The 27,101-nt window shown below is 39.7% G+C and overlaps 1 protein-coding gene across 13 annotated transcripts in view; it reads left to right on the top strand.

The window, feature by feature from the left end:
* Positions 1 to 27,101, top strand: part of FOCAD (focadhesin) — a 324,750-nt gene that overhangs the window by 32,309 nt on the left and 265,340 nt on the right. For 11 of the 13 annotated variants that reach the window (XR_010322852.1, XM_064290441.1, XM_064290437.1 and 8 more), the window contains exon 5: positions 17,061 to 17,165. Coding sequence is in view for 12 of the 13 variants with exons in the window: in XM_064290441.1 (XP_064146511.1) it covers positions 17,061 to 17,165 (105 nt within the window). In the remaining variant the exon portion in view is untranslated. Of the gene's footprint in view, positions 1 to 17,060; positions 17,166 to 23,655; positions 23,756 to 23,802; positions 26,859 to 27,101 lie in introns of those variants that run through there. The other 2 variants (XM_064290444.1, XM_023545225.2) reach the window with 2 other exon arrangements.

Below are 27,101 nucleotides of genomic sequence, written 5' to 3'. Positions count from 1 at the left end.
GTCTCCCATACTTTGGACATGTTATCAGGAGGGACCATTCCCTGGAGAAGGATATCATGCCTGGTAGAATAGAGGGTCAGTGAATAAGAGGTAGACCCTCAACGAGATGGATTGACACAGTGGCTGTGGCTGCAACAGTAGGCTCAAGCATAACAAGGATTTTGAGGATGGCACACAACCGGGCAGCGTTTTATTCTGTTGTACATAGGGTCACTATGAGTCGGAAATGACTCGACGGCACCTAACAATTACAACAATAAGGCATCTACTTTTTATGAAATTGTGCATTGTTGTTGTTGTTGTAAGGTGCGCTAGAGTTGGTTCCAACTCATAGGGATCCTTTGTACAACAGAATGAAACACTGCCCGGTCCTGTACCATCCTCACAACCCTTGTTATATTTGAGCCCATTGTTGCAGCCACTGTGTCAATCCATCTCATTGACGGTCTTCCTGTTTTTCACTGACCCTCTATTCTACCAAGCATGATGTCCTTCCCCAGGGAATGGTCCTTCCTGATAACATGTCCATAGTATGTGAGATGAGGTCTTGCCATTCTCGCTTACAAGGAACATTCTGGTTGTACAGACAGATTTGTTCGTTCTTCCGGCAGTCCGGGGTATATTCAGTAGCCTGCGATAACATCATTAATTCAAAGGCATCAACTCTTCTTTGGTCTTCCTTATTCATTATCCAGCTTTCACATGCATATGAGGTGTTTGAAAATACTATGGCTTAGTCCTTAAAGTGGCGTCTTTGCAGCAGATTTGCCCAATGTAATACATCATTTGATTTCCTAACTGCTACTTCCATGGGCGCTGATTGTGGATCCAAGTAAAATGAAGTCCTTGAAAACTTCAATATTTTCTCCATTTATCATATGATGTTGCTTATTGGTTCAGTTTTGAGAATTTTTGTTTTCTTTATGTTGAGGTGCAATCCGTACTGAAGGCTGTGTGTAGTCTTTGATCTTCATTAGTAACTGCTTCAAGTCTTCTCTTTCAGCAAGCAAGGTTGTGTCATCTGCATATCGTAGGTTGTTAATGAGCCTTTCTACAATCCTGATGCCTTGTTCTTCTTCATATAGTTCACCTTCTGAGATTATTTGCTGAGCATACAGATTGAATAAGTATGGTGAAAGAATACAACCCTGACACACACCATTCCTGACTTTAAACCATGTACTATCCCCTTGTTCTGCTCGAATGACTGCCTCTTGGTCTATATGCAGGTTCCGCATGAGTACAATTAAGCATTCTGGAATTCCCATTCTTTGCAATGTTATCCATAATTTGTTATCCACACAGTTGAATGCCTTTGCATAGTCAATGAAATATAAGTAAACATTTTTCTGGTATTCTCTGCTTTCGGCCAAGATTTGTCTGACACCAGCAATGGTATCCCTCATTGGAAATCCTGTTCTAAATCTGGCTTGAATTTCTGGCAGTTTCCTGTTGATATACTGCTGCAACTGCTTTTGAATGATTTTCAGCAAAATTTTACTTCTGTGTGATATTAATAATATTGTTAGATAATTTCTGCATTCCCTTGGATCCCCTTTCTTTGGAATGGGCACAGATATGGATCTCTTCCAGTCAGTTGGCCAGGTAGCTATCCTCCAAATTTCTTGGCATAGATGGGTGTGCACTTCCAAAGCTGTATCTGTTTGTTGAAACATCTCAATTGGTATTCCATAAATTCCTGGAGCCTTGTTTTTTGCCAGTGCCTCCAGTGCAGCTCAGACTTTCTCATTCAGTACCATCAGTTCTTGATCATATGCTACCTCCAAGGGTTGAACATTGACTGCTTCTTTTTGGTACAGTGACCCTGTGTATTCCTTCCATCTTCTTTTCATGCTTCCTGTGTGGTTGAGTATTTTCCCCATAGAATCCTACATTATTGCAACTTAAGGCTTGAATTTTTTCTTTCATTCTTTTAGCTTGAAAAATGCCAAGTGTGTTCTTCCCTTTTGGTTTTCTAACACCAGGTCTTTGCACATTTCACTATAATACTTTGTCTTCTCAAGACTCGCTTTGAAATCTTCTGTTCAGCTCTTTTACTTCACCATTTCTTTTGTTTGCTTTAGCTAGTCGACGTTCAAGAGCAAGTTTCAGAGTGTCTTCTGACACCTGTTTTGATCTTTTCTTTCTTTCCTGTCTTTTTAATGACCTCTGACTTTCTTCATGTATGATGTCCTTTATGTCCTTCCGCAATTTGTCTGGTCTTCAGTAAGTAGTGTTTAACGTGTCAAATCTTTTTTTTAGATGGTCTCTAAATTCATGTGGGATATTCTCAAGGTTGTATTTTGGCTCTTGTGGACTTTTTCTAATTTTCTCCAGCTTCAGCTTGAACTTGGATAGGAGCAATTGATGGTCTGTTCCTCAGTCAGCCCCTGGCCTTGTTCTGACTGATGTTTTTGAGCTTATGCATTATCTCTTTCCACAGATGTAGCCCCTTTGATTCCTGTGTATTTCATCTGGTGAGGTTGACGTGTATAGTTTTCTTTAGTATTGCGAAATTCTGTCATGTGATCTCGTTTGGTTTTTATCCCCAAGGCCATGTTTTCCAACTATCAATCCTTTCTCTTGTTTCCAACTTTTGCATTCCTATCACCAGTAATTATCAATGCATCTCGATGGCATGTTTGATCAATTTTATACTGCAGGAGTTGGTAAAAATCTTCAATTTCTTTATCTTTGGCCTTAGTGGTTTGTATGTAAATTTGAGTAATAGTCATATTGCCTGGTCTTCCTTGTAGATGTGTGAATATTATCCTATCACTGACGATGTTGTACTTCAGGATAGATCTTGAATAAATGTTCTTTTTGACGATCAACGAAGTGCCATTCCTCTTCATTTTGTCAATTTTGCATAGGATAATAAAATTTAAAAAATTCCCGGTTTTGACTGAAGCTGTTGGACTCTATGAGTCTTTGATCATAGACGCTCCAATTGTTAAGCATGATTCTGAGAATTATTTGGAGTTATGATTTCAGATAATGTAATCAGAAAATTTTTATCTCCCAGAGTCTTCTCATTTTTTGATGATCCTGTTCCTTGGGAAGCTTAATTAATTTGTTATCATGTCGGAAATGATGAGCAACCCAGAAGACATTGTATTCATATCTTTTCATATCACTGAAGCTTTTCTGTACTATTTAGCTTCTTTCTCTTTATTTTATTTGTCAGGAGAAGAACCAAGGAAGGACCTTTTCATGAGATTTCCTTCAAGGCTAGGGGAAGATAGTCTTGCTGGGCTGAAGGCAGTTTAGTTGGCATACTTTAATCCGCATCTGAGTGTCAGAGTACTATGTTTTTACACAAAACGTTTGCCTTCTACATTTGTTTGCCAACCGTGCCCTCCCACCCCTCCCCGCCGTGAGGTATTTTAGTAAGTGTCCATGCTCATTTTTTTTTACAGCGACATGTAAAAAAAATTGGCATAGAGTTGCTTAAGAAAACACCTTGTGGAGAGGTGGGCACAGTTGGCAACAAACAGAATGTGCACATTATTTGCATAAAAATACGGCATTACTTCATGAAATTTAATGGGTCTGTATCTATTGACGCCATTGCTCATTTGACTCCTACCTGAGTCTGACAGAATTACCTGACCATGTTGTTTATCTCGGCTTTTAAGTATTCTTCTTAAGTCTTTTAGCTTGTTTCCAGATGTTCTTTTTTCATTCATTTTTTTTTTCAGTCTTTTGCCTTTCTCTAAAATCCCAGAATCTCTCTGAATTGGCAGCTCATAACCAGAAAAGAGACTCCAGCCACTTCTCTTGTCTAAGACATTCTGCCCTATTTTTTTTTTTTAAACTTAATTGGTCATGTTGAAGTCTTCGTCACAAAATCTTCCATTATCAGAGTGATGTGTTTATGTCAAGTTGTTTCTAGGTGATTTAAGAAAAATCCATTGCTATCAAGTCAATTCTGACTTATAGATACCCTATAGGACATAGTAGAACTGCCCCATATGGTTTCCGAGGAGCAGTTGGTAGATTTGAACTGCCAATCTTTTGGTTAGCACCCTGAACTGTTAACTACTGCGCCACCAGGGCTCTGATTTAAGAAAAGTAACTACTAAATACATGTTACTTTTATAAAGAAAAAAGGCTTCAAAGGAAATCAGGTTGTTTTCTCGTACTTAGAAGGTAAATGAGTATACAGAACTTTCCCAAGCAAAAACCCAATTGCACTGCGTCTCATAGATTTATTTTTTTTAAAGAAACGTTTTTTTTTCATTCATTTAAGTATGGAACCCTAAAACTTTTATTTCCTGCTCCTCTTCCTGTATGTCTGTCTTAGCCATCTAGTGCTGCTATAACAGAATTACCACAAGTGGGTGGCTTTAACAAAGAGAAATTTATTTTCTCACAGTCTAGTAGGCCAGAAATCCAAATTCAGGGTGTCAGCTCCAAGGGAAGGCTTTCTGTCTCTGTGGGTTCTGGAGGAAGGTCCTTCTCATCCATCTTCCCCTGGACTAGGAGCCTCTCCATCCAGGAATCCCAGGTCCAAAGGATGTGCTCTGTCCCTGGCGCTGCTTTCTTAGTGGTATGAGGTCCCTGCCCCCCCACCCCCGACTGCTGGCTTCCCTTTCCTTTTTTTTAAAAAATAATTTATTTATTATGCTCTAGGTGAAAGTTTACAAATCAAGTCAGTCTCTTATACAGAAAGCCATACACACCCCGCTGTGGACTTCCAGCTGCTCTCCCCTTAATGAGACAGCATGTTCATCCTTTCCACCCTGTACTCCCCGTGTCTCTTCAACCAGCTCTTGTCCCCTCTTCCTTCTCACCTTGCCACCAGACAGAAGTCGCCCACATATTCTCATGTGTCTACTTGAGCCACAAAGCTCACTCCTCACCAGCATCATTGTCTTATAGTCCAGGCCAATCCCTGTCTGTGGAGTTGGTTTTGGGAATGGTTCCAATCTTGGGCTATCAGGGTTCCTCTGTTCTCAGTCAGACCATTAAGCCTGGTCTTTTTACAAGAACTTAAAATCTGCATCACATTGTTCTCCTGTCCCATCAGGGATTCTCTGTTGTGTTTCCTGTCAGGGCAGTGATCAGTGGTAGCTGGGCACCATCTAGTTCTTCTGGTCTCAGGCTGATGGAGTCTCTGGTTTATGTGGCCCTTTCTGTTTCTTAGGCTCGTATTTACCTTGTATCTTTGGTGTTCTTCATTCTCCTTTGCTCCAGGTGGGTTAAGACCAATTGATGCATCTTAGATGGCTGCTTGCTAGCATTTAAGAGCCCAGACTTTCCTTTTTATCTCTTGAGACTTAAGAGGTGGTATAGGCCATACCCCAGGAAAACCCCCTTTATATTGGATCAGGGATGTGACCTTAGTAAGGGTGTTACAATCCCACCCTAATCCTCTTTAACATAAAAGTACAGTCACAAGATGGAGGTTAACCACACAATACTGGGAATCATGGCCTAACCAACTTGACACGTATTTTTGGGGGACACAATTCAATCTATGACATTTTACCCTTTGGCCCTCAAAAAATCACTTCCTTGCAACATGCAAATCATATTTACTCCATCATATCATAGCAAAAGTCTTAACTCCAAGTCCAAAATCCAGAAATTCCTCTTCATCTGTGAAATCTAGTATACAAGTTTTCTGCTTCCAAAGGTACAATGGCAGAACAAGCACAAGGAAACACTTCTATTACAAATGGGAGCAACTGTAGAGAAAGAATGGATAACAGGCAGCAAGCAAGTCAGCAGAATACATTATATTAGCCCTCAAGGCTTTGAAAATAACCCCCTGTTCTCTTAGACAGTTTACACAATGGCCCTGCTCTCCAGACTCTAGGTATTGGCCACACTCTCCTGATTCTGAGTGGAGGCCGCTCAGCCCTGGGCCTCAGCTCCGCCTTCCAGGCACACAGGGACAACAACTCTGGTCCCTCGGCTTTAGGCTTACCATTCTCCTAGTTCATCTAGGAACACCAGAGGCCATGGCTCTACCCTTTGAAACCCTAGAGGTCCTGGCCATACTTTTTGAGACTGAGGTAGCCTGACTTCTTGTGTTCCTCGCCTCTTCAGCTTCCACTTCCTGATTTTCTGGCCTCTCAGCCCTTGGGCCTCACACTGGCATCTGCCCTGCTGGGGCAAGTGTTCCTAAGCTCAGTAGCTCCACCGATAAGTGCCTGGAGGCATTCCACTCTGCCAGGAAACCTCCTACGCACAGGCACTCAGCTCTCTCGCACTGTGGGTTGGCTCCAGCGCTGTCTGACACTGTCTCCTGGTTCTGCTGCTCCCGGTTCACGGCTGCTGCCAGTCCTCTGCTGCTGTTTCTCACCATCTGTGCCTTCTCCAGTGTTAACAGTTCTCCTCCCTTCTGAGTCTTCTATCCATTCACAGTTTCATAACCACTTCCACATTTTAGGTATCTGTAAGAGCAGCACCCCACTTTCTCGGTACCAAATACTGTCTTAGTCATCTAATGCTGCTGTAACAGAAGTATCACAAATGAATGGCTTTAACGAGAAGAAATTTTTTTTTTCTTACAGCGTAGTAGGCTAGAAGTCCAAATTCAGGGCGTCAGCTCCACGGAAAGGCTTTCTCTCTCTGTCAACTCTGGAGGAAGGTCCTTCTTATCAATTTCCCCTGGACTAGGAGCTTCTCCACGTAGGAACCCCAGGTCCAAAGGAGGTGCTCTGTTCCTGGCGTGGCTTTCTTAGTGGTATGAGGTCCCCCACTCTGCTGGCTTCCCTTTCCTTTATATCTCTTGAGACATAACAGGTGGTGCAGGCCACATCCCAGAGAAACTCCCTTTACATTGGATCATGGATGTGACCTGGGTAAGGGTGTTACAATCCCACCCTAATCCTCTTTAACATAAAATTTCAATCACAAAATGGAGGACAACCACACAATACTGGGACTCATGGCCTAACCAAGTCGATACATATTTTGGGGGGACATAGTTCAATCCATGGCAATGTCTTTGTCTCTGTTTCTTTTCTCATATAGTTTTATAATGAGTTTAGAAAATGATTTGATCACTAATCTAATGCAACAAAACAACCTTTTGCTGTCAAGTCCATTCCAGCTTATGGTGACCTAGAGTAGAACCGTGCTCCGTAGGGTTTTTAATGGCTGTGATTTTTTGGAAGTAGATCTCCAGGCCTGTCTTCTGAGGCACTCTGGGTGGACTAGAACCTCCAACCTTTTGGTTAGCATTCGAGTGTATTAACTGTGCCACCCAGGGACTCGAATCTAGTGTTTAATGGTCTCTTATTTGCTTGTGACTTATTGTGCTTAAGGCTTATGAAATATTCTTTTCAGGGATCTGAAGTCCTTTCTAGCTAAGGGACTTGGCCGTATTTGTACCATTTGTTCCCACTATACCCAGGGATGTCCTATTTTTTGGATGCTTTTGTCATTCTCTCCAACCCTAATGCTTGTGATTCTCATCCCTGGCCAGAAAATTAGTATGGGGTCAGCGATTCAAAGCCACCAGCGGCTCCACAGGAGAAAAGACCTGATGATCTGCTCCTGTAAAGATTACAGCCTAGAAAACTGTATTACAGTTCTACTCTGTCCTGTAGGGTTGCTATGAGTTGAAATGAGCTTGACGGCACATGACAACAGCAACTTTCTTGTACCTCATATTTGGAATATTTTGAAAGCAAATAACCAGGTATCATTTGTAGTCTTTTCAAAAGGAAACTGAGCACACGTAAAACAAATATAAAACAAACATGAACAGTGTTTAGTGTTTGCTATGGATTGATTATGTCCCCCAAAATTGTATGTCATCTTGGCTAGGCCATGATTCCTAGTATTGTGTGGTTATCCACCATTCTGTCATTTGATGTGATTATTCTATGTGTTGTAAATCCTACCTTTATGACATTAATGAGGCAGTTATTTTGATGAGGCAAGACTCAATCTACAAGGTTAGGTTGTGTTTTAAGTCAATTTCTTTTGAGATATAAAAGAGAGAAGGGAGCAGAGAGATAGAGGGACCTCATACCACCAAGAAAGCAGCTCCAGGAGCAGAGTGCATCCTCTGGACCTGTGATGGTGAGGTGCCATCATGTTTTCCATCATCATCATCATCATCTTTCTCCTCTGGCATATTGTTTTCTAAACTATTAATTATCTCTCCAAACAGCAGTATCAATAGAAACAACCAGTGCCTTGTTTGCTAGGGGGAAGGAAGTTAAGGATAGAAACCAACGTTTCTTGAGTGTAAACTGTGTGCCTTGCCTTGTGCTTAGAGCTTTTCCTAAAATTCCTTACTTAATCCTTTGAACAATCGTACTAGAAAAGTAGAATTCTCCCTATTTTGCTGATGAGAAACTGAGGCTCAGAGATACTAAGTGTGAGACTTGGATTAGATGGTGAAGAGATACTTATGTAATTATTCATATGTCAAACAGGAGAATTAGAATAGTTTTCTCAGATCTTTTTAGTTCTGTCAATCTATGTTTTGTTCACTTTCTCATTATTATGCCTTTTTGACTTACACTAGCTTCTTTGTGACGCGTATGAATGCAGAGAACCTCGAAGACACGTTTCATCTCTTTTATTTTTTTGCCGAGAACTAGACTGAATTTATTATCTTTGACTTTGACAGGAGTCCAGAGGTGGTGCAAATGGTTAAGTGCTCGACTGCTAACTGAAAGAGTCACTGGTTTAACCTCACCCAGAGGCACCTTGAAAAAAAGGTCTGGCAGCCTGCTTCTGGATGATCACAGCCTTGAAAACCCCATGGAGCGCAGTTCTACTGTGCAGCATGTGAGGTCGCCATGAGTTGGAATTGACTTGATGGCAACTGGTGTTTTTGGTTTGCGTATAATAGATGCGAGCAGTGCATAGAGGTGTTTTTGTGTTGTGTGTAGACCCTTTAGTTGAACAGGATCATTGCCAGCTTTTGAGCTAGCTTGTTTAGTTTAACTTCTTTGTGACATTGCTATTTTCTATTCTATCTATGTGTGTGGAATTTTCATACATATTTACAGACTCCCTTTTTGGACAGGTGGTGATGCAAATTCTAAGTGACAATGTTAAGTTATTTGCCAGGGATGTTACCCCATTTAGAGTTTATTTCCTGAGATATCAGTAAAGAGCCTTGTAAGCTCTGAGGCACGATAGAAATACATAAATTTTAATATAGTGCTCTCAAAAATGGACAAGCAGTACTTCATCACTGAACTTTTCTATGATCGAGATCTAATTTAAGGGAAAGTAATATTGAGAAGGTTATTTTAACATCTGCTTCTTTAACTTACTTTTTCCTTCTATGTTTTTTCATTTGTTTTTGAAATTTATTCAACTTTTATACTGAAATATCATAAATATTAAAGAGGAGCAATAAAAAATATAGAATAATTTTACTTATGAATATATGTATAGAAATGCAAACAATAACAAAATCCAGGGCAAAATTAAATCTTACAATGTATTTCAGCTATTATTTCTCTCCAAATTAATATATAATTTTATTTCAATATTAATGCTTTATTTGGTGTGAACGTAAAATTACTTCAAAGATCATGCTGGAGTGCGAGCACAAAAAAATAACCAAAAAATGTTGGAAAAAATAGATGTTAAAAAGAATTCTTACTCTGATTTTTAAAACTTTTTATGGAGATTTTAAAATGTAGGTAGAATGGTGTTATGAACCCTCAGATTCCTGTCACTCAGCCCCAACAACCATTAACCCATGACCAGTCCTGCTTCCTTTGTATTTATTTATTTTGTTGTTGAAAATATACACAGCAAAACATACACCAATTCAACTATTGCTACATGTACATTATTACATTCTTCAAGCTGTGCAATTATTCTCTCCCTCCTTTTGGGAACTCTTTTTTTACCATTAAGATAAGCTCACTTGCCTCTAAGCTTCCTGTCCAACCTCTCAAGTTGCTGTTTCAATTTGATCCTGTGTACATAGTTCTTTAAAAGAAGTCCTGCTCCCTTTATAGCTCCATCCACTTCCGTTCTGCCCATATTCTCTTGATGCAAATTCTGGATATGATAGCAGTTTTCCTGTAGACATTTAAGTATACATCTGTTTTTTTTTTTAATAACGCAACTATAATATCATTATTACACACATATAGATAGATTGATCAACCTTAAATGTACATTCAGTGTTCAGATTTCTAATTGTCTCATAATTTTTTTTTTCATTTGTTTGAATGACCATCTAATTAAGCTACACTTCAAAATTGCTTATGTCTTTTAACTCCATTTTAATCTATAGGATTTCGCTTTCTTGCATCTGTATCTATCTGTCTGCCTTTCTGTCTCTCTTTTCCTTACAGTTTATCAGTTGAAGAAACCTGGTTGTTTGTAGTGGTTCCCATAGTGTGGGTTTTGCTGATTGCATCCCCATCATATAATTTAACATAACCTAAATTTAACTATATTTCTTGTAAATTAAAAATTTGCTTTAAAACTTTGATTAGATTTAGATTCAACTGTTTTTTCCTTATGGTGAGGGAAGATTTCTTCACAGGTGATACTGTGTTCTTCTGTCAGGAGGCACATAATATCTGATTTCTTTTTAGGTAATGTTAGCAGCTATTGATGGTCAATGACTAGATCCACTACTTCATTAGAGGTTTTTGGGACATTATAATTCTATCACTGTTTTCTTTACTCATTATCCGAAATTTTGCCATTAAGAGAACGTTCCCCACATCTACTATTTGGTTACCCAGGAGTGTAGTTTGTATAGGAAAGGCAGAAGATTTTATATATATGTGTTGTTTTTGTTAGGTGCTGTCGAGCCTATTCCAACCCATAAGAGACCCTGTAGTACAGAGTAGTACTGCCCCATAGGGTTTCCAAGAAGCACCTGGTGGATTTGAATGGCTGATCTTTTGGTTAGCAGCCAAGCTCTTAACCACTATGCCAGCAGGGCTCCAGATGTGTGTGTGTGTACGTATCTTTATTTACTAAATTTCAGAATAATGATTTTTTTCTAGTCCAGCTAGATTGTGGTGACCAGTTAGATTTTTTTAAAATAAAGAATCATAATGAGTTCGTGGATTTAAACATATTTGATGTATTTCAGTCCTCTTCCCTCTTTTTTTCTTTTTATCATTTTTTGAAACCTTGTTACCTTCTATTTTTTATGATGTTTTTTAGAACCACTCCTTAGCAGTTATGAGAGAGGAATTTCAGTAAAAGTTGAAGTATCCTATTTATAACTATTTAGTGGATTTTTGTACTTAACGAATGAGTTAAGATAGAAGGAGGTGGAAGAAAATAGCATCTTCCAAGGGAGACACTGTGGTTACTTCATTGTTTATTTAAATTTCTAATTATCCCTCCTAACTAGGAGATCAGATTTCATCTATTTGTAATCTGAGAGTTCTTCCTCATCTTGAGAGTGTAAAGTGTTCCCTCCCCTTTTTTTTAACTAATAAAAAAATGGAAGTTATGCATACTTTCTGGAAGACTTGAACGATTATACTTACAGGTAGTGAAAGTAGTAAGTGGTAAAGCTCTGTTTATCACTATCTCTTCTATTCTCTTTTTAAATTCACTTTCTGATTTGGCACTGATGAAAACTTGAAATGGCGGGGCTGGGAAGTCTCAGGGCTTGTAGGGTGTTGCAGAGGGTTCCTTCAGGTCTTGTTCTGGGTTCCTTCTCAGGTAAAGAGAAAGCCAAGGTGATCTGAAACCAGGTGTGGGTACCTGGAATCAGAGACCAGCTAACTCCAGTGAAACTGAGTCCCATTTCTAGATCTATTAAAAAAGTATTTACAAGCCTGTACGCTCCAAGTTTGTATAAATTAAGCTGTACATTCATATGTATATTGTTCTAAAACTCGCTTTTTCCTACTCAGTATGTGGCAGACATATCTCGATACATACTATATGTTTTTTGCATCCTTGTTAACAGCTGCAAAGTATCCTAATGTGAGTGTATCATATCTTAATCATTTCCCTATTGTCAGATACATCAGTTTTTTTTTCCTTCTTCCGTTTTTTAAGTTAAACGCAGTGGAATATCCTCTTTTGGATGCATGTAGGAGTGTTTTTATAGGATGGATTCTTATAAAAGGAATTTATGGGTAAAAAGTATGTGCATTTAATGTTTTTATAGCTGCTGCTAATTTGCATTTCGTAAAGGCTGAATCAACTTATGCTCAATATGAGTGTGCTTCTTTCCCCATTTACTCATCAACAGTGAATATTATGAATTTCATTCTGTGATTTGCATGTCTGTATTATTTTCCCATTATTCTATTATATGATTTGCTTATTTTGTAACTTTTGTTGTTTTGTGAGTATTAACCCTTTTTCTGTCATACATATTGTAAGTATTTTATCTCAGACTCACTTGTCTTTTAACTTTATTGTTTCTCTCCACTGTTAAGCCTCCACACCAGCTTTGCTGAAAGTATCTGGGATTTTAGTTATAGATTTGTTGATGTGTTCTTTTTTAGATTTTTTTCCAAATTTTCTCTTAACAATTGCTTAAAGTTTTACAGCCACATTTGAAAAATGTTAAAGATTTGATTGTAAGTTCTTCTGGTGTCCATCCTGACTGAAGTTCTTTGTGGTCTACATCTTCCTGGTTCTTGAATTCTTTCTTATGATTGAACTTTTTGTTGTTAATAACAGCTTTTTTGAGATATAATTCACATACTATAATATCACCCCTTTAAAAACTGCACAATTCAGTGTATTTGTATACAAATTGAAATTGTATATGAATTAGTATATTTGTAAAGTTGTGTGATCATTACACTTTATCTTTCAAATAAAGACCTTCTTTAAGAAAAATTTTCAGAGTATTATGACTGGAAATATTTTTTTCTTCATATATTACTTTCATTTTTGGGGGGTTTTGAATTGCTGAGCTATAAACCTTTCCCTCCTAATTCTGTATACATTGCTTAATTGTCTTCTAGTACCAACGCTGCAGAAGAGAATATTATGCTAAATTAGAAATGTGCCATTCTAGTAGTCTTCATTTATTAGATTTTGTTTTACTGTTTCTGAGAGTTCATAGGATTTTCGTTTTATCTTTGGATTTGTGAAATATCACCAATTTTTTTTTTTCATGAATCTTGCCTAGCAATTGGTAGCTTTTTCAATTCAAAGACCCAAGTCAGTGAAATTTTCTTCTATCATTTCTTTGCTTTTTCTTTCTTTGTTTATTCTGTTTTGTTCTAATCAGTATTTTGATTTTTAACACTATTCAAACAATTATAATCTGCTTCTACAATCATTTAGATTCAATAAAAATTTTTAATTTTCCAAGATCAGATCTTGTATGCAAACTAACAAAGGCTAGAAAGCAAAGAGTTTTGTGAGGGAGTATGGGAAATAATAGGGATTTTTAGGAATCTGGGTGGGTGGTTTTGCGGTTAGTCTCAGGTGGAGTCCATGTTTCACCATTCATTAACTTTGACACCTTGTCCAAGCAAAAATCCAAAGTGAAAAACATTACTTTCTTTATGGTGCAGTTATAAGTATTAGACATATTATTACAACTATTTGAAAAAATGTCTAGGTACTTAATGACACAGGAGCCCTGGTGGCCCAGTAGTTAAGCGCTCAGCTGCTAACCAAAAGATCATTGGTGGTTCGAACCCTCAGCTGCTCTGTGGAAGAAAGATTACAGCCTTGGAAATGCTATGGGGCAGTTCTACTCTGTCCTACAGGGTTACTATGAGTTGGAATCAACTCCATGACAGTGTGCTTGGTTTTACAGACACACTCTTATTTGATTTTCAAAACAACGCAAGAGGTGAGCTTATTATCTGATTCTACAGATGAGGATATTGTAACTCCTAGGTGTTAAGTGTCTTTTTCAAGATTCCCTAGATAATTAGAGTGAAAGCAGGGATTAAAATAAAAAATTAATTTCGAATCAATCCCTTCAACCCATTTGAAATATTAAAAAAATTGTTCAATTGGATTGCAGGTAAGTGTGCAACAACTCAAATAGGTCTGTATGTGATTTGGAGCCCTGGTTGCGCAGTGGTTAAATGTTTACCTGATAACCAAGAGGTCGGCAGTTCAAATCCACCAGCTGCTTCTTGGAAACCCTATGGGGCAGTTCTACTCTGTCCTATGGGGTCGCTATGAGTTGGAATTTACTTGCTAGCAATGAGTTTGTTTTGGTTTAAATGTGATTTGGTTGGCTCCATAATCTTTAAAAATTATTCTCTGTTTGTATTGCACTCTAACTTAAAACACAGACTCGGTTATCCATACTATAAAACCTGGATTCACAAATAAAACCTGTAAGACTAGGCAAGACTCAATTTAAAGGTAAAAAACGGTAGTTCATTTGTCACCCTCAGCAGTTCTGTGAACCTTCTGGAACTGAATGCAAATGTGATATATATCCTTTTCTCTGGGGTTCTACTACTCTAATAAAGGTTGGGTGACCCAAATTGATTAAAACTAGTATCTTCCCTCTCTAAAACTCCAATCCTGTGACAACTAAATCATTAGATAAGGAAAACCAATAATATTTCATGCAGGAAAAAGATTCTTTAATGAATCCATTTTTCTTGGAAGAAATTTAGTCAGAAATTCATTTTAAATGTGTACCATTTAAACTAATCATTAAGCCCAGGGAGTGACCTTTTGAGGTAACTATGTGAGGCCTGGACTTTCTCCAGCCTTATATCAATGGAGACATTTCAGCCTAAATGAAACGTGGGCTGATTCCCAGATGCGTGAGCGTTGAAATCTAGAATAGAAGAAGTGGCCTTGTAGTGTAGTGACCCTGTCATGGAGGCAAAGCAAAGTAGACCCCCTTAGATCAGTCTCAGTCAGATACTGGATTCTCAGCACTGCTCCTTCACTCAAAGTCATGATGAAGATTTGGGTGTTAAGTGTAGATACAGATCTGGGGGCAGGGTCAGAGCTTCAGGGTCTTGCCTCATCTTGAGGGACTGTCTTTCAAAAGCGAAATTGTGACCTTGAGACCTAGTGAGTTAGTGTTAGAGAGGTGACATATTTGGAGGAGTCAGATCCCACTGAGGTTCTGAGTAAAGTCTGTAAACTCTGCCACCTGTGGGTAAGACCAAATGGTCACACGGAGGAGCAGATTCTTGATAAATTGGTGATGGAGCAGTTATGAGGCCCATGCTGAAAGATTTCCAGGTGTCTTTGTAAAGTGTGTATTGTGAAGTGCTGGAGAGTATTCTGGAAGATACCATTCCTTAAAGTCTGCAGAAAGGTTCTGATTCTGCAAAAATGAATGGTGTGAAGAATTGTAAAGAAGGAATGTATTTTAAAAGTTCCTTTTTTGGAAGGTTGTTGAGACAGCTTCCTAAGTTCTGGAGGAAGAGAGTTCTAAAACATGAAGGAATCAATGGAAAACATCCCCAGAAGAATCTGAGCAGTCCCAAAGGAAATGAACAAGACAAAAACTTTATAACCCACGGAGGGCCTCAAGGAGGTGCTATACAAACACACTTTCTTAAGAGAGTTACTGTTCATTCCAGTTTAAAAAAAAAAATTTTATTGAGTCTTCATGGGATTATCCGGCCGTTTTGTTGGTCAAGGTACCGTGGAATTGACACACTGCCAATGTAGAGAATGTGAGAAAAGCTAAATCTCAGCGTGACATCATCAGAAAACACACACGGGGAGAGAACCTTGTGGGAAAGGCTGCATGCAATGCTGAGACCTCTGTGTTCAGCGGAGGATCCACACAGGAGAGAAACCAGACATATGCAAACATCTGTCACAAGATTCATCTATTAGTCTAAACTGCATGATCATGAGAGGATCTGTAAGAAAGAGAAAACATACTGTTGTAAATGCTGTGGCAAATGCTTTATCTGCAAGAGAAACCTCAATGCTCACCAAAGAATCCACTCAGGAATCAAACCACATGCGCGTCTGTAGCAGTGCTGTGCGATAGAACTATAATCCAGCCACAAAAGTGAACCACACGTGTAATTCAAAATTTCTAGTAGCCACATTAAAAAAGATAAAAAGAAACAGTTGAAGCTAATTTTAATAATATATTTTATTTAACTCACTGTATCAAAAATTGTTTCAGTGTGTAATCAATATAAAAAATTATACATGCTAGGTTACATTCTTTTTTGTGTCCTAACTCTTTTACATCCAGTGTGTGTATTTTATGCTTCAGTACATCTCAATTTGGACTAGCCACCTTACAAGTACTCAGTAGCCACATGTGGCTATTGGCTCCTAGATTGGATAGCACAGGTATACTGTGTGACCAAACCTTCGGTCAGTTGGAAAACCTTAAATGTCATAAAAACTACACTAATGACATCTCACACAAAGGCCCCAAGTGATTTCTGATTAAGTCCAAGCCTAGTCTTGGCCCAAGAATAAAGTTAACAGTGATTTGTAACCTATTATATCTTGAATAGTAAATGACATACTGTATGTAAAGCACTTAGGAGAGTGCTTAGCTCATAATAGATGCTTAATAAATATTAACTGTGATTTAAAAATAATTACATTTTTTCATTATACAAATAACCTTTTTTTATTATTTCTAAGATTTCTAGTTCCCAAAGAAATCCTTACTTAAAAAGGGCAGGCTATTCTTCTCTTAGCAAGAGTAAGGAGAACATTTAAAATTCTACTCCCCACTCCCATTAACTCTCTTTTAATTGGAGGTTATTTGCTCCGTTTGGTCCCATGATCCACTTTTCTGAGTGTCTGATCCATTTCGTATGTCTGGGTATTTTCATGGACTGTTAATATAATATAAATGAAGGACTTGATAATTCAGTGTTGGTAATGTGGTCACAGCCTGCAATTATGTGGACTGGTGTTTGTTTTTTTCTGATGATTGTCCCCCAAGAATATGTAGGGAGGTGATTGATACGTTGATGGTTTAATTCCTTGATTCCATTTCTCCTCCTTTAAATTTGTAGGATGGAGAAAGTTTGCTTGTAGATCTCTCTCTGACTGTGTTATAGAGTGAGCTGGGTGGATGTGGGTGGCTACTGCTCAATGTGGATGACAAATGTCAATTATTTAAAAATGATAGGATTAAGCAACTGATTAGAATATTCACTTCACATCTATAATATTTAAAACCTTGTTATATTTCTTTACAGGAATACCCAGGGCTTGATTAAAGCCCTTGTGAAATTATTACAAATGCAAGCTCTTAAGGAAGGACAAAGTGGGGAGAAGAATATTCAGGATATATATACTATTAGGTAAGCCTTTTCCCCATTTTTTTTTTTTTTTTTTTTTTGCAAATGTGTGCACTAATCACTTGAGGACCTTGTTGAAATGCATTCTCTTTCCATAACTCTAGGGTGGGTTTAAGGTTCTGTTTTAAAGTCTATTATCTGAGATTAGTATTGCCATTCCTGCTCTTTTTTGGTAGTTATTTGCTTCATGTATTTTTTTCTATCCTTCGATTTTTAATAAATTTATATCTATGTATCAAGGTGTGTCTCTTGTAGACAGGATATTGATGGATCCTGTGTTTTTGTCCATTCTGTCACTCTCTGCCTCTTTATGGGTGCATTTAGGCCATTTACATTCACTGTAATTGTTGATAGGTGTGAGTTTATTGCTGTCATTTTGCAGTGCTTTTTTTTTTGTGGTGCAGACATTTTCTTTGTTCCTCTTACTCTCCTGTGCTGACTTCCTTTTGTTTGTGGATTTCTTTTTCATTTCTTCTGGTTTTGTGGATTTTTTTTTTTTTAATAATTTTTATTGTGCTTTAAGTGAAAGTTTACAAATCAAGTCAGTCTCTCACACAAAAACCCATATACACCTTGCTACAGACTCCCAATTACTCTCCCCCTAATTAGACAGCCCACTTTCCCTCCGCTCTCTCTTTTTGTGTCCATTTTGCCAGCTTCTAACCCCCTCCACCCTCCCACCTCCCCTCCAGGCAGGAGATGCCAACACAGTCTCAAGTGCCCACCTGATCCAAGAAGCTCACTCCTCACCAGCATCCCTCTCCAACCCATTGTCCAGACCAATCCATGTCCGAAGAGTTGGCTTCAAGAATGGTTCCTGTCCTGGGCCAACAGAAGGTCTGGGGGCCATGACCACCAGGGTCCTTCTAGTCTCAGTCAGACCATTAAGTCTGGTCTTATGAAAATTTGGGGTCTGCATCCCACTGGTCTCCTGCTCCCTCAGGGGTTCTCTGTTGTGTTCCCTGTCAGGGCAGTCACTGGTTGTAAACAGGCACCATCTAGTTCTTCTGGTGTCAGGATGATGTAGTCTCTGGTTCATGTAGCTCTTTCTGTTTCTTGGGCTCGTAATCGCCTTGTGTCCTTGGTGTCATTCATTCTTCTTTGATCCAAGTGGGTTGAGACCAATTGATGCATCTTAGATGGCTGCTTGCTAGTGTTTAAGACCCCAGACACCACTCTTCAAAGTGGGATGCAGAATGTTTTCTTAATAGATTTTATTATGCCAATTGACTTAGATGTCCCCTGAAACCATGGTCCCCAGACCCCTGCCCCTGCTACTCTGGCCTTTGAAGCATTCAGTTTATTCAGGAAACTGCTTTTGGTTTAGTCCAATTGTGCTGACCCCCCTGTATTGTGTGCTGTCTTTCCCTTCATCTGAAGTAGTTCTTATCTACTATCTAATTAGTGAATGCCCCTCTTCCACCCTCCCTCCCTCCCCCCTCTCGTAACCACAAAAGAATGTTTTCTTCTCAGTTTAAACTATTTCTCAAGTTCTTATAATACTGGTCTTATACAATATTACGTCCCTTTGCAACTGACTAATTTCACTCAGCGTAATGCCTTCCAGGTTCCTCCATGTTATGAAATGTTTCACAGATTCCTCACTGTTCTTTATTGTTGTGTAGTATTTCATTGTGTGAATATACCATAATTTATTTATCCATTCATCCATTGATGGGCACCGTGGTTGCTTCCATCTTTTTGCTGTTGTAAACGGTGCTGCAGTAAACATGGGTGTGCATATATCTGTTTGTGTAAAGGCCCTTATTTCTCTAGGATATATTCCAAGGAGTGGGATTGCTGGATCGTGTGGTAGTTCTATTTCTAGCTTTTTAAGGAAGCACCAAATCGATTTCCAAAGTGGTTGTACCATTTGACATTCCCACTAGCAATGTATAAGTGTTCCAGTCTCTCCACAGCCTCTCCAATGTTTTTATAGATTTTTTCATTGAGACTTTATGTTTTTCTTCTTTATTTTGATGAGTAGGTTTGTTAACTTTTTTGTGGTTACCTTGAAATTTATCCATATCTTGCTAGGTTTAAACCAGTCTATTATTACTTGGTATCGCCTTGCTGTCCTCTCCATTAGAAAGTTCTATACCTACACCATTTATTCCCTCTTTTATTGTTCTGATGTTGTCATTTACGGGTTAACCTCTCTGGTTCCCTGTCGCAATTCTTTTGGTTTTGGATAGTCCTTGAGAGTTCATTTCCTATGTTGGTATCTGGCTGATACAGTCTTACATCCTAGATTCAGGGTGTGGTCTGATGTTTGTTCTCAGACCAAAGGATTCCCTTTAATAATTCTTGTAAGTTTGGTTTGGTTTTTACATATTCCCTTAATTTCTGTTTATCTGGAAATGTCCTAATTTCACCTTCATATTTGAAAGAAAGTTTTGCAGGATACATTATATTATTCATGGTTGGTAATTTTTTTCTTTCAAGGTTTTATATATGTCATCCCATTGCCTTCTTGCCTGCATGGTTTCTGCCGAATAATCAGAGTTTAGTCTTATTGTTTCTCCTCTGTATTTGACTTTTTGTTTTTCTTGAGCTGCTCTCAGGATTTTTTCTTTGTCTTTGGTTTTATTGAGTGTGATTATGATATGCCTTGGTGTTTTTCTTTTGGGGTCTATCCTATATGGTGTTCATTGAGCTTCTTGGATGGTCAGCTTTTCATCAGTCATGATATTAGGGAAGTTGTCTATCAGCAATTTTTCAAAGATCCTCTCTGTATTTTCTTTTTGCTCTCCTTATTCTGGAACTCTGACGACACATAGATTTTTGCTTTTGATTGTATCCCGTATAATTCCCAGGGTTTCCTCATTTTTCTTTGTTCTTTTTTCTCATATTTCCTCAGAGTTGTAGCCAAGTGTTTGTCTTCAATTTCTCTGATCCTGTCTTCCATCATATCACACCTGCTTCTCAGCCCTTTTATGACACTGTCCATTTCTGAAACCTTGTTTATCTTTTAGATTTCTAATTGTTGTTTTTGTATGATTTCTAGTTGAGCATTTATTTTGGCATTTTGTTCCTGTATTTTTTTCCTGAATTTTTCCATTTTTTGGTCTGTATTTTCCATGAATTTATCTGCATTTTCCATAAATTTATCTATTTTTTCCTCATTTTTGTCTGCTTTTTGCTTCAACTCTTGAATAGCTCTGAGTATTAGAGATTTGAACTCCCTGTCAGGTAGTTGTAGTGCCTTTTCTTCTACTGGAAAGTCATCTGGTGTTTTATTTTGGATGCCTACTAGACCCATCCTGTCCTGTTTTTTAAATACGTTTTGCTATTGTCTGCTGTCTTTGGGACATTCAGTAATTATTTTTTTCATTTCTTGATTGTAAATTTGTTTGTTTCGTCCTTGTTTTTTGTTTTATTTGGTTATGTCTGAGCAGGCAGGCTGTGTGTGTTCTTTGTCATTTGCTTGTCTGTAGTTGTGATAGTTTTCACCTCCTTGTCCAATGGGCAGGGCCAGTTACTCAGGTATGGTGCAGCAGGGCAGATCCAGCTGATGGGGGCGGGGTGGCTGGGATGGGTTTTTAGTGGCACGTACTAGGGCTTCCAGGGTGGGCCAGGAATCAGTGCCGGGCAGGTTCCGGTAGGCCGTGTCTGTGCTGCTGAGGGGTGTGATGTTCAGCGCATGGTTCTAGGTAGGCAGGAAAGAGGGGGGAGGTTGTAATGTATGGAGCTAATATGGGTATGGGAAAGAGGAGAGAGAAACAGGAGCCAAAAACAAACAAACAAACAAAAGAGTGCAAAGGGAGCTTGCCATTGGAGTGGAGAGATGAGAAACTGAGAAAAGGAGAAAAGCAAAAATGAAAAAAGAAAAAGGAGAAAAATAATGAGATAAAAACTTGGAAAAGAAAAACAAAAAAAGGAAGGAAAAGCCCCCAGGGGTCCCACCAGTGTGGCCACAAAGACCAGGGACGTCTCCCAGGCTGCACAGTATAGCCTGGCTAAAGGGGGTATAAATGTCACACAGCACTAGGTATTCAGGAGACAGGAAAAGAAGATAAGTATAGACTGACAAGAACTGAGAAATGAAGAAAGAAAGGGAAAAGGAGAGAAGGAAAAAGAAAAAAAGAAAGAAAGGAAAAAAAAAAAAAAGAAAAGAAATACCCCCAGGGATCCCACCTCTGTGGCTGTGCAGATTGGAGTGGCTCCTAAGCCATGTGGTGCAGCCTGGCTAGAAGGGGCTCCCAAGTGCAAAAAGAGAAAACAGACAAACAAAACAAAACAGCACAAAGCAAAAAGAAACAAAAGAAACAAAACAAAAAGAAGAAAACCCCAGGGATCCCACCAGTGTGGTGTCGCGGGCCAGGAGAGTGGTTTCCCAGTTGAGTGGGGCTTCACAGCCTTTCAAGAAGAATCAAAGATGGCACAGGAAGCCAGGTGTTCCAGAGAAAGGAGGGGGTGGTGGTTGGAGGCGTGGAAGAAACCAAAAGAAATGGACAGAGGGAACACCAGCTCAAGGACTCAGCTGGTGGGGTGAATCCAAGCAGCCTGGAGTGGAAGCAGTTGCCTCCTGGCCAGGAGATTGTGGCTGGTGGGAAGCAGAGGAGGCCGAAGGGGGTGGGGAAGAACGGTGCGGATTAGGAAAGTGTATATGGCTTGTAACTAGGTGCTCTGTCTCCTGTTGGGAGCTCCTTGAAGCTGCTTTCCCATGCTCCCTGTCCGCCGCCAATCTGCGATGTGGGTGGGGCAAATCCAAGCGGCATGGATGCCGCACTTCTTGGCTAGGCAAGCCACTGCAGCCAGCCAGGAATTTCAGAGGCAGAGCAGCGGGGAGAGGATGAAGAGTGGGAAAGCATGTAACACTGGTTACTGGGCATTCTGTCTCCTGCTGGGAGCTCCGTGAAGCTGCTTTCCCATGCTCCCCGTCTGCCGATCCCTGACAGGAGTCCATGATGGCGAATCTGTGCTGCGTTAGCTGATAAGGAACCTCCGCACGTATCTCTCCTTGCTGTCTGTCTTCTGTCAGTTTCTTATTCCATTTGTTGTTTGGCAGAGTTCTCTACCTCCTCATTTGACACTTCGGGTTCCAAGAATGATGTTTGTCTCTGTTTTACTTAGTTTTTTGGGTCTTTGCTGTGGAGGGGCAGCATGGTGCTTTTGTCAAGCGTGTCATGTCGGCCGGAAGTCAGGTTTAAGGTTCTGCGTGTCTAACAAGCTCCCAGGTACTGCTGATGCTGCTGACAGCTCTGTTTTTCACAGTGTGGTGAGGGACCAGTAGCTCAGCATCACCTGGGAGCTTGTTAGAAACAGGAATTCAGGTTTCAGAGCCCACCCCAAACCCATTGCCATCGAGTCAATTCTGACTCGTAACGACCCTGTAGGATAGAGTAGAACTGCCCCGTAGGGTTTCCAGGGAGTTGCTGATGGATTCGAACTGCTGAGCTTTTGGTTAGCAGCTGAGCTCTGAACCACTGCTATGCCTGGGCGCCACTAAATCAGAATTTACATTTTAGAATGATTCTCCAAGTGACTCATAGGCACGTTAAAGTTTAAGAAGCACCGGTTTCAGTGATTTGGAAGAAAGCTCAGGTGAGCTACTTTGAAAAATCAGCCAGTGAAAACCCTGTGAAGTACAGGTCTGCTTGGACTCACCTGGGGTCACCATGAGTTGGGGTCAATTAGATGGAGACTGGACTGGTTTAGATGACGGTAAGAGGACATTTTCTATCATGCAGAAGAGCTAGGGGCACTCTCATTATCATGATTATCCTTACTGTGTGTGAGTGCTAGACCTTCACCTTAATGTTTCACCTATTTTCCTTTTTATAATTCATTTTCTCCTGTAGTTGGTCCTTATAACTGTAGTCTTGTTTTCAAAAGACCATTGGTGCCAGGTGTGGATAGGGAGCCTAGTTTGAGTAGCTGAAATCAATTGCTCTGTCGTGTTTGTCATTAGATAGGTGGCACATGAAGAGGTCCAGAATCAGTCATCTGAGTTGGCATAATCCGGTAATGTTTATGGAGAACCCTTATGTGAATGACTGTTTGGCACTATAGATCAGTAGAGTGTAATTGAGTGTATAAGAGTCTTAACTTCCTCCAGGGGGGATTGTGGATGGCAGAAACAGAGGAGAGGTGAGCCTGAAGAGCAGATTCCCCTTAAGAGAGCTGTGATTACCTGAGTCAAGCATAAAATTGTCATGCCGTTTTAGAGCTGCCTTTGCCATGTATTGGTTAACAATATCATCCAGCACTGGAGAGGCAACTGATGAGCTGTGTATGAAAGCATAAAAAGGGTATGAGAAGCTTAGAACTCCACTGAGAGGTGTTGCCTGCTTGTGAGGTAGGATTAATTTAAAATGGAAGTAGTATGACAAATAATCGTAAGTTTTCTGGGCATGAAGCTAATCTGTGCTTTTATGGTATTAAGGACTCTCCTAACAGATAGTTGGTATTTAAGTATTTCTCATTTAATTTGGTAATAATAGCAGATTAACTTGGATCATAGTAATATGCAATATATGGTCATTTTCAGTGGGCCTGTACTGAATTGCATAAGCCGTGCCAGTATGGGAATGAAGAGAGAGGGAGAGCCGAGGACCCAGAATGTTAACCAATGGATTCCCTTGGCCCCTGTGAGTTTCCTGAAGGAGTTCTATAGAGGGTATTTTTTGTTGTGATGCTTGAACCTGAGCTCAGTGGTTCTCAAACTTCCTGTGCATAAGAACCATCTGGGGAACTTATTAACAGTACAGCTTCTCAAGCTCACTTGCCAGAGATTCTCATTTATGAAGTAGGTTTTGTGTGAGACTCCAAGTCAGAATGTTCATCCAGCTGTTCAGTGATCTGGATATAGGTCATTTGTGGACCACATTTGAGACATACTGCTTTAGCCCCTGGGAGCTTGATGATACCACAAGTGAACTACAAGGACCCCCTTGGGGTAGACCAGAGGGTGTCTTGAGTGGCTTACGCCATCTCTCCCTGCCTCTGTTCTCTACTTAGGAAACAAGAGGTCTGTGTGTTCCTAAGCTTTAAGGCACCAAATTCATTTTACCATTTCAGCCATGGACAGTAGAGAGGCCAAGAGCAGGACCAAAGAGCAATTCTAAGGGAAAGGCAATCCAAAGACAGCAAGCTGGCTGTGGGTACAAGAAAGAGAATGTGAGAGATTTAAACTTCATTGTTCTGTGCAATGAAATAATTCCACGACCCTTTTGGCCTTAACCTGTATTAGTGCTCTTCACGGTCAGATGTTGGCTGAGTGTAGGAGCAGGAGGGGAGGAGAGCCTCTTAGGAACTGACATGGGTTTTCAGTGTTTATTGTACAAAAAGAGCTCATCCTCAGAGCTTCTGAGCTTCTGATATTTATGTCTGGAACAAGGCCTGGAAATCTGTTTTTTAACAAGGGCTTGGATGCAGGTGGTATTTTGACCATTCTCTGAGAATCGTTGAATTAGACTGTGTATAGCTAATAAAGTTCGTATTGCTTAACCAGGCCCTCCTTCCTAGACAGTCTTTCCTTTAGCTTTGTACCTTAAGCAAGATTGTTGTTGTTAGGTTCTGTCAGCCCCCTTCTCCTCTGCCACTTATGGTGACAGAACAAAGCACTGCCTGGTCCTATGCCATCCCCATGACTGGTTGCAAATTGGATGGTTGTGATCCATGGGGTTTTCGTTGACTGATTTTTGGACGTAGATTGCCAGGCCTTTCTTCCTAATCTGTCTTAGTTTGGAAGCTCTGCTGAAACACTTCGGCATCGTAGCAACACGCAAGCCTCCACTGACAGGTGAGTGTTGGCTGCACATGAGGTGCACTGGCATCTCAGCAATCAAGCCGGGGTCTCCTGATGGAAGGTGAGAATTCTACTACTGATCCACCACTGCCCCCTAAACAAGACTGTTGTTCTTAGGTGCCGTTGAGTCATTTTTGACTCATAGTGACCACTTGTGTCAGAGTAGAACTGCCCCATAGGGTTTTCTTGGCTGTAATCTTTACCGGAGCAGATAGCCGGGTCTTTCTCCTGTAGAGCAGCTGGAGGTGAGTTGGAATCGCCAGCCTTTTGTTTAGCAACCAAGTGTTTAACAATTGTGCTACTACTAGGTCTCCTTTCCTAAGCTGGGGATATTTAAATATTTCAATTCCAGATGCCTTTGAGAATGGGAGTACCTGGAAGAACTATGCAAAATATTTAGCTACTATCTGTGGTTAAGAGGCAGTGGGTGGGTATGATTAATTGAAAAGCATATGCGAAGTGTAAAACTGAAGGCCTGTGAGTCTAAACTCTGGCTGCACATTACAGCCCTCTGAAAAAACCAAACCTCTTGTCATCAAGTCAATTCCGACTCATAGCGAACCTACAGGACAGAGTAGAACTGCCCTATAGGATTTCCAAGGAGTGGCTGGTAGATTCAAACTGCCGACCTTTTGATTAGCAGCTGAACACTTAACCACTGTGCCACCAGGGCTGCTGAACCCTCTGAGCAATTTTTAAATTTGTATTCAGATACCTGGACCCTACTGAGAATGACTGGAGAGTTAGCCTCAGGTAGTGGTAGTTTTTCAAAGTTCTCTAGGTGATTTCCAACTTCCAGGTAGGGTTGAGAACTGCTGGCCAGTTGTTGTAATGAGGCAGCAGGGGTTCATTGTTGCCAGACTTTCAAATCTTCCAATGTAAATAAGATTTCTATATGAAGTCTCCTGACTTTTAAATATTAGCAACCAATTCAAATTTTTAAAACTATAGAATAGGCAGTTAAACACATCTACTCGTAGGATGCAATCAGTAGGCCACAAGTTTATAACCTTTGGTTTAGGTACTTAAATGTTTTCAAAAACTTTATAAGCCCTTTTCTACTTGTGAACAAGTTTCATCCTAATTATATATATTTTTTACCACTACTAATAATATTCTTTAGTTCAAGTCCCCACCTCCTTTATTTAGTCTGAGTTTTCTTTTGATTAGCTTGAACCCCACTTTTCTGTAAAGCACTTACATTAAAGTAAATTAAACATTCTCTGATATTGACCATATAGGAAGTGGGGTAGAGAGCCAATGTTTAGCTGGTATTTTAGTTGCAAGGAAGAATAACTAAATTTTTATGATTTGTAAATTATTAGAGGCTTATTTTCTCATTTACTTTGTAATATGCCATCTCCCCCCTTCCTCAAGTTTTATCATGTGCTTTTAGTTTTAGTTTTTCCTCTGCATATTCATATTATGGCAGCCTTTTTAAGATCTCTGTTCCCTCAGCTAAAGTGAGGAAATAGCTGTGAATTCATGAACAGTAACTGCTTGTTCCAGAATTCATGCAGCATTCTGATGTGCCAGACAGTGGCTGACATGCACAGATATCAAATGTTAAGAATCTTATTTGTGGGAAGGTTTGGTCTGATCAACCTCAAGCTGTACTTTCTGAAATAAGGGAATAATAAATGTTTTTGGCAGATGGTATACTCTGAAGTAGGCGATTAGACTGAGAGTAATGGACGGTTACACCCCAAGTAGATTAAAGCCATGTGCTCTATGTGTATATGTGTTCACCTATTTATGTACATGTTCTATAGTTTATTTGAATGCAGAGTTATTTTTAAGAACTTAAAGATGTGTGTCCTATAATAGTTCAGGGACTTGATACATCAAATTGATTCTTTTATTTATCTCTTAAGGCAAATGCATTCGTTGCTTAGGGCCATCAAACAAAGAAAAACAAGAGAAAGTCCAAGATAAATGCTAACGTAAGTGCCCTGGGACCAGTCTGTGGTTGTGGCTCTCAAGATGTAGCCCCATTCTTAATTTTGATAACTAGCTTTTTCTAAGATGAAACTGTTTTTGCGTTTTCTCTTATATCAATAAGGATAAGGATGAGATTGAGCAGCGACATATTGAGCACGTGAGCATTTCAGGCCTAGGGAAAAGCATGTGCACAGACTCTGTTGTGTGAAAGAGCCTGGAGGGCTAGATGAGCTAACAGGAGGCAG

This window comes from Loxodonta africana, chromosome 9 (genome assembly GCF_030014295.1).
Source record: "Loxodonta africana isolate mLoxAfr1 chromosome 9, mLoxAfr1.hap2, whole genome shotgun sequence".
NCBI classification, from domain to species: domain Eukaryota; kingdom Metazoa; phylum Chordata; class Mammalia; order Proboscidea; family Elephantidae; genus Loxodonta; species Loxodonta africana.
Note: the sequence above shows the minus strand (reverse complement) of the source record. Positions and strands in the feature narration are given on the sequence as shown.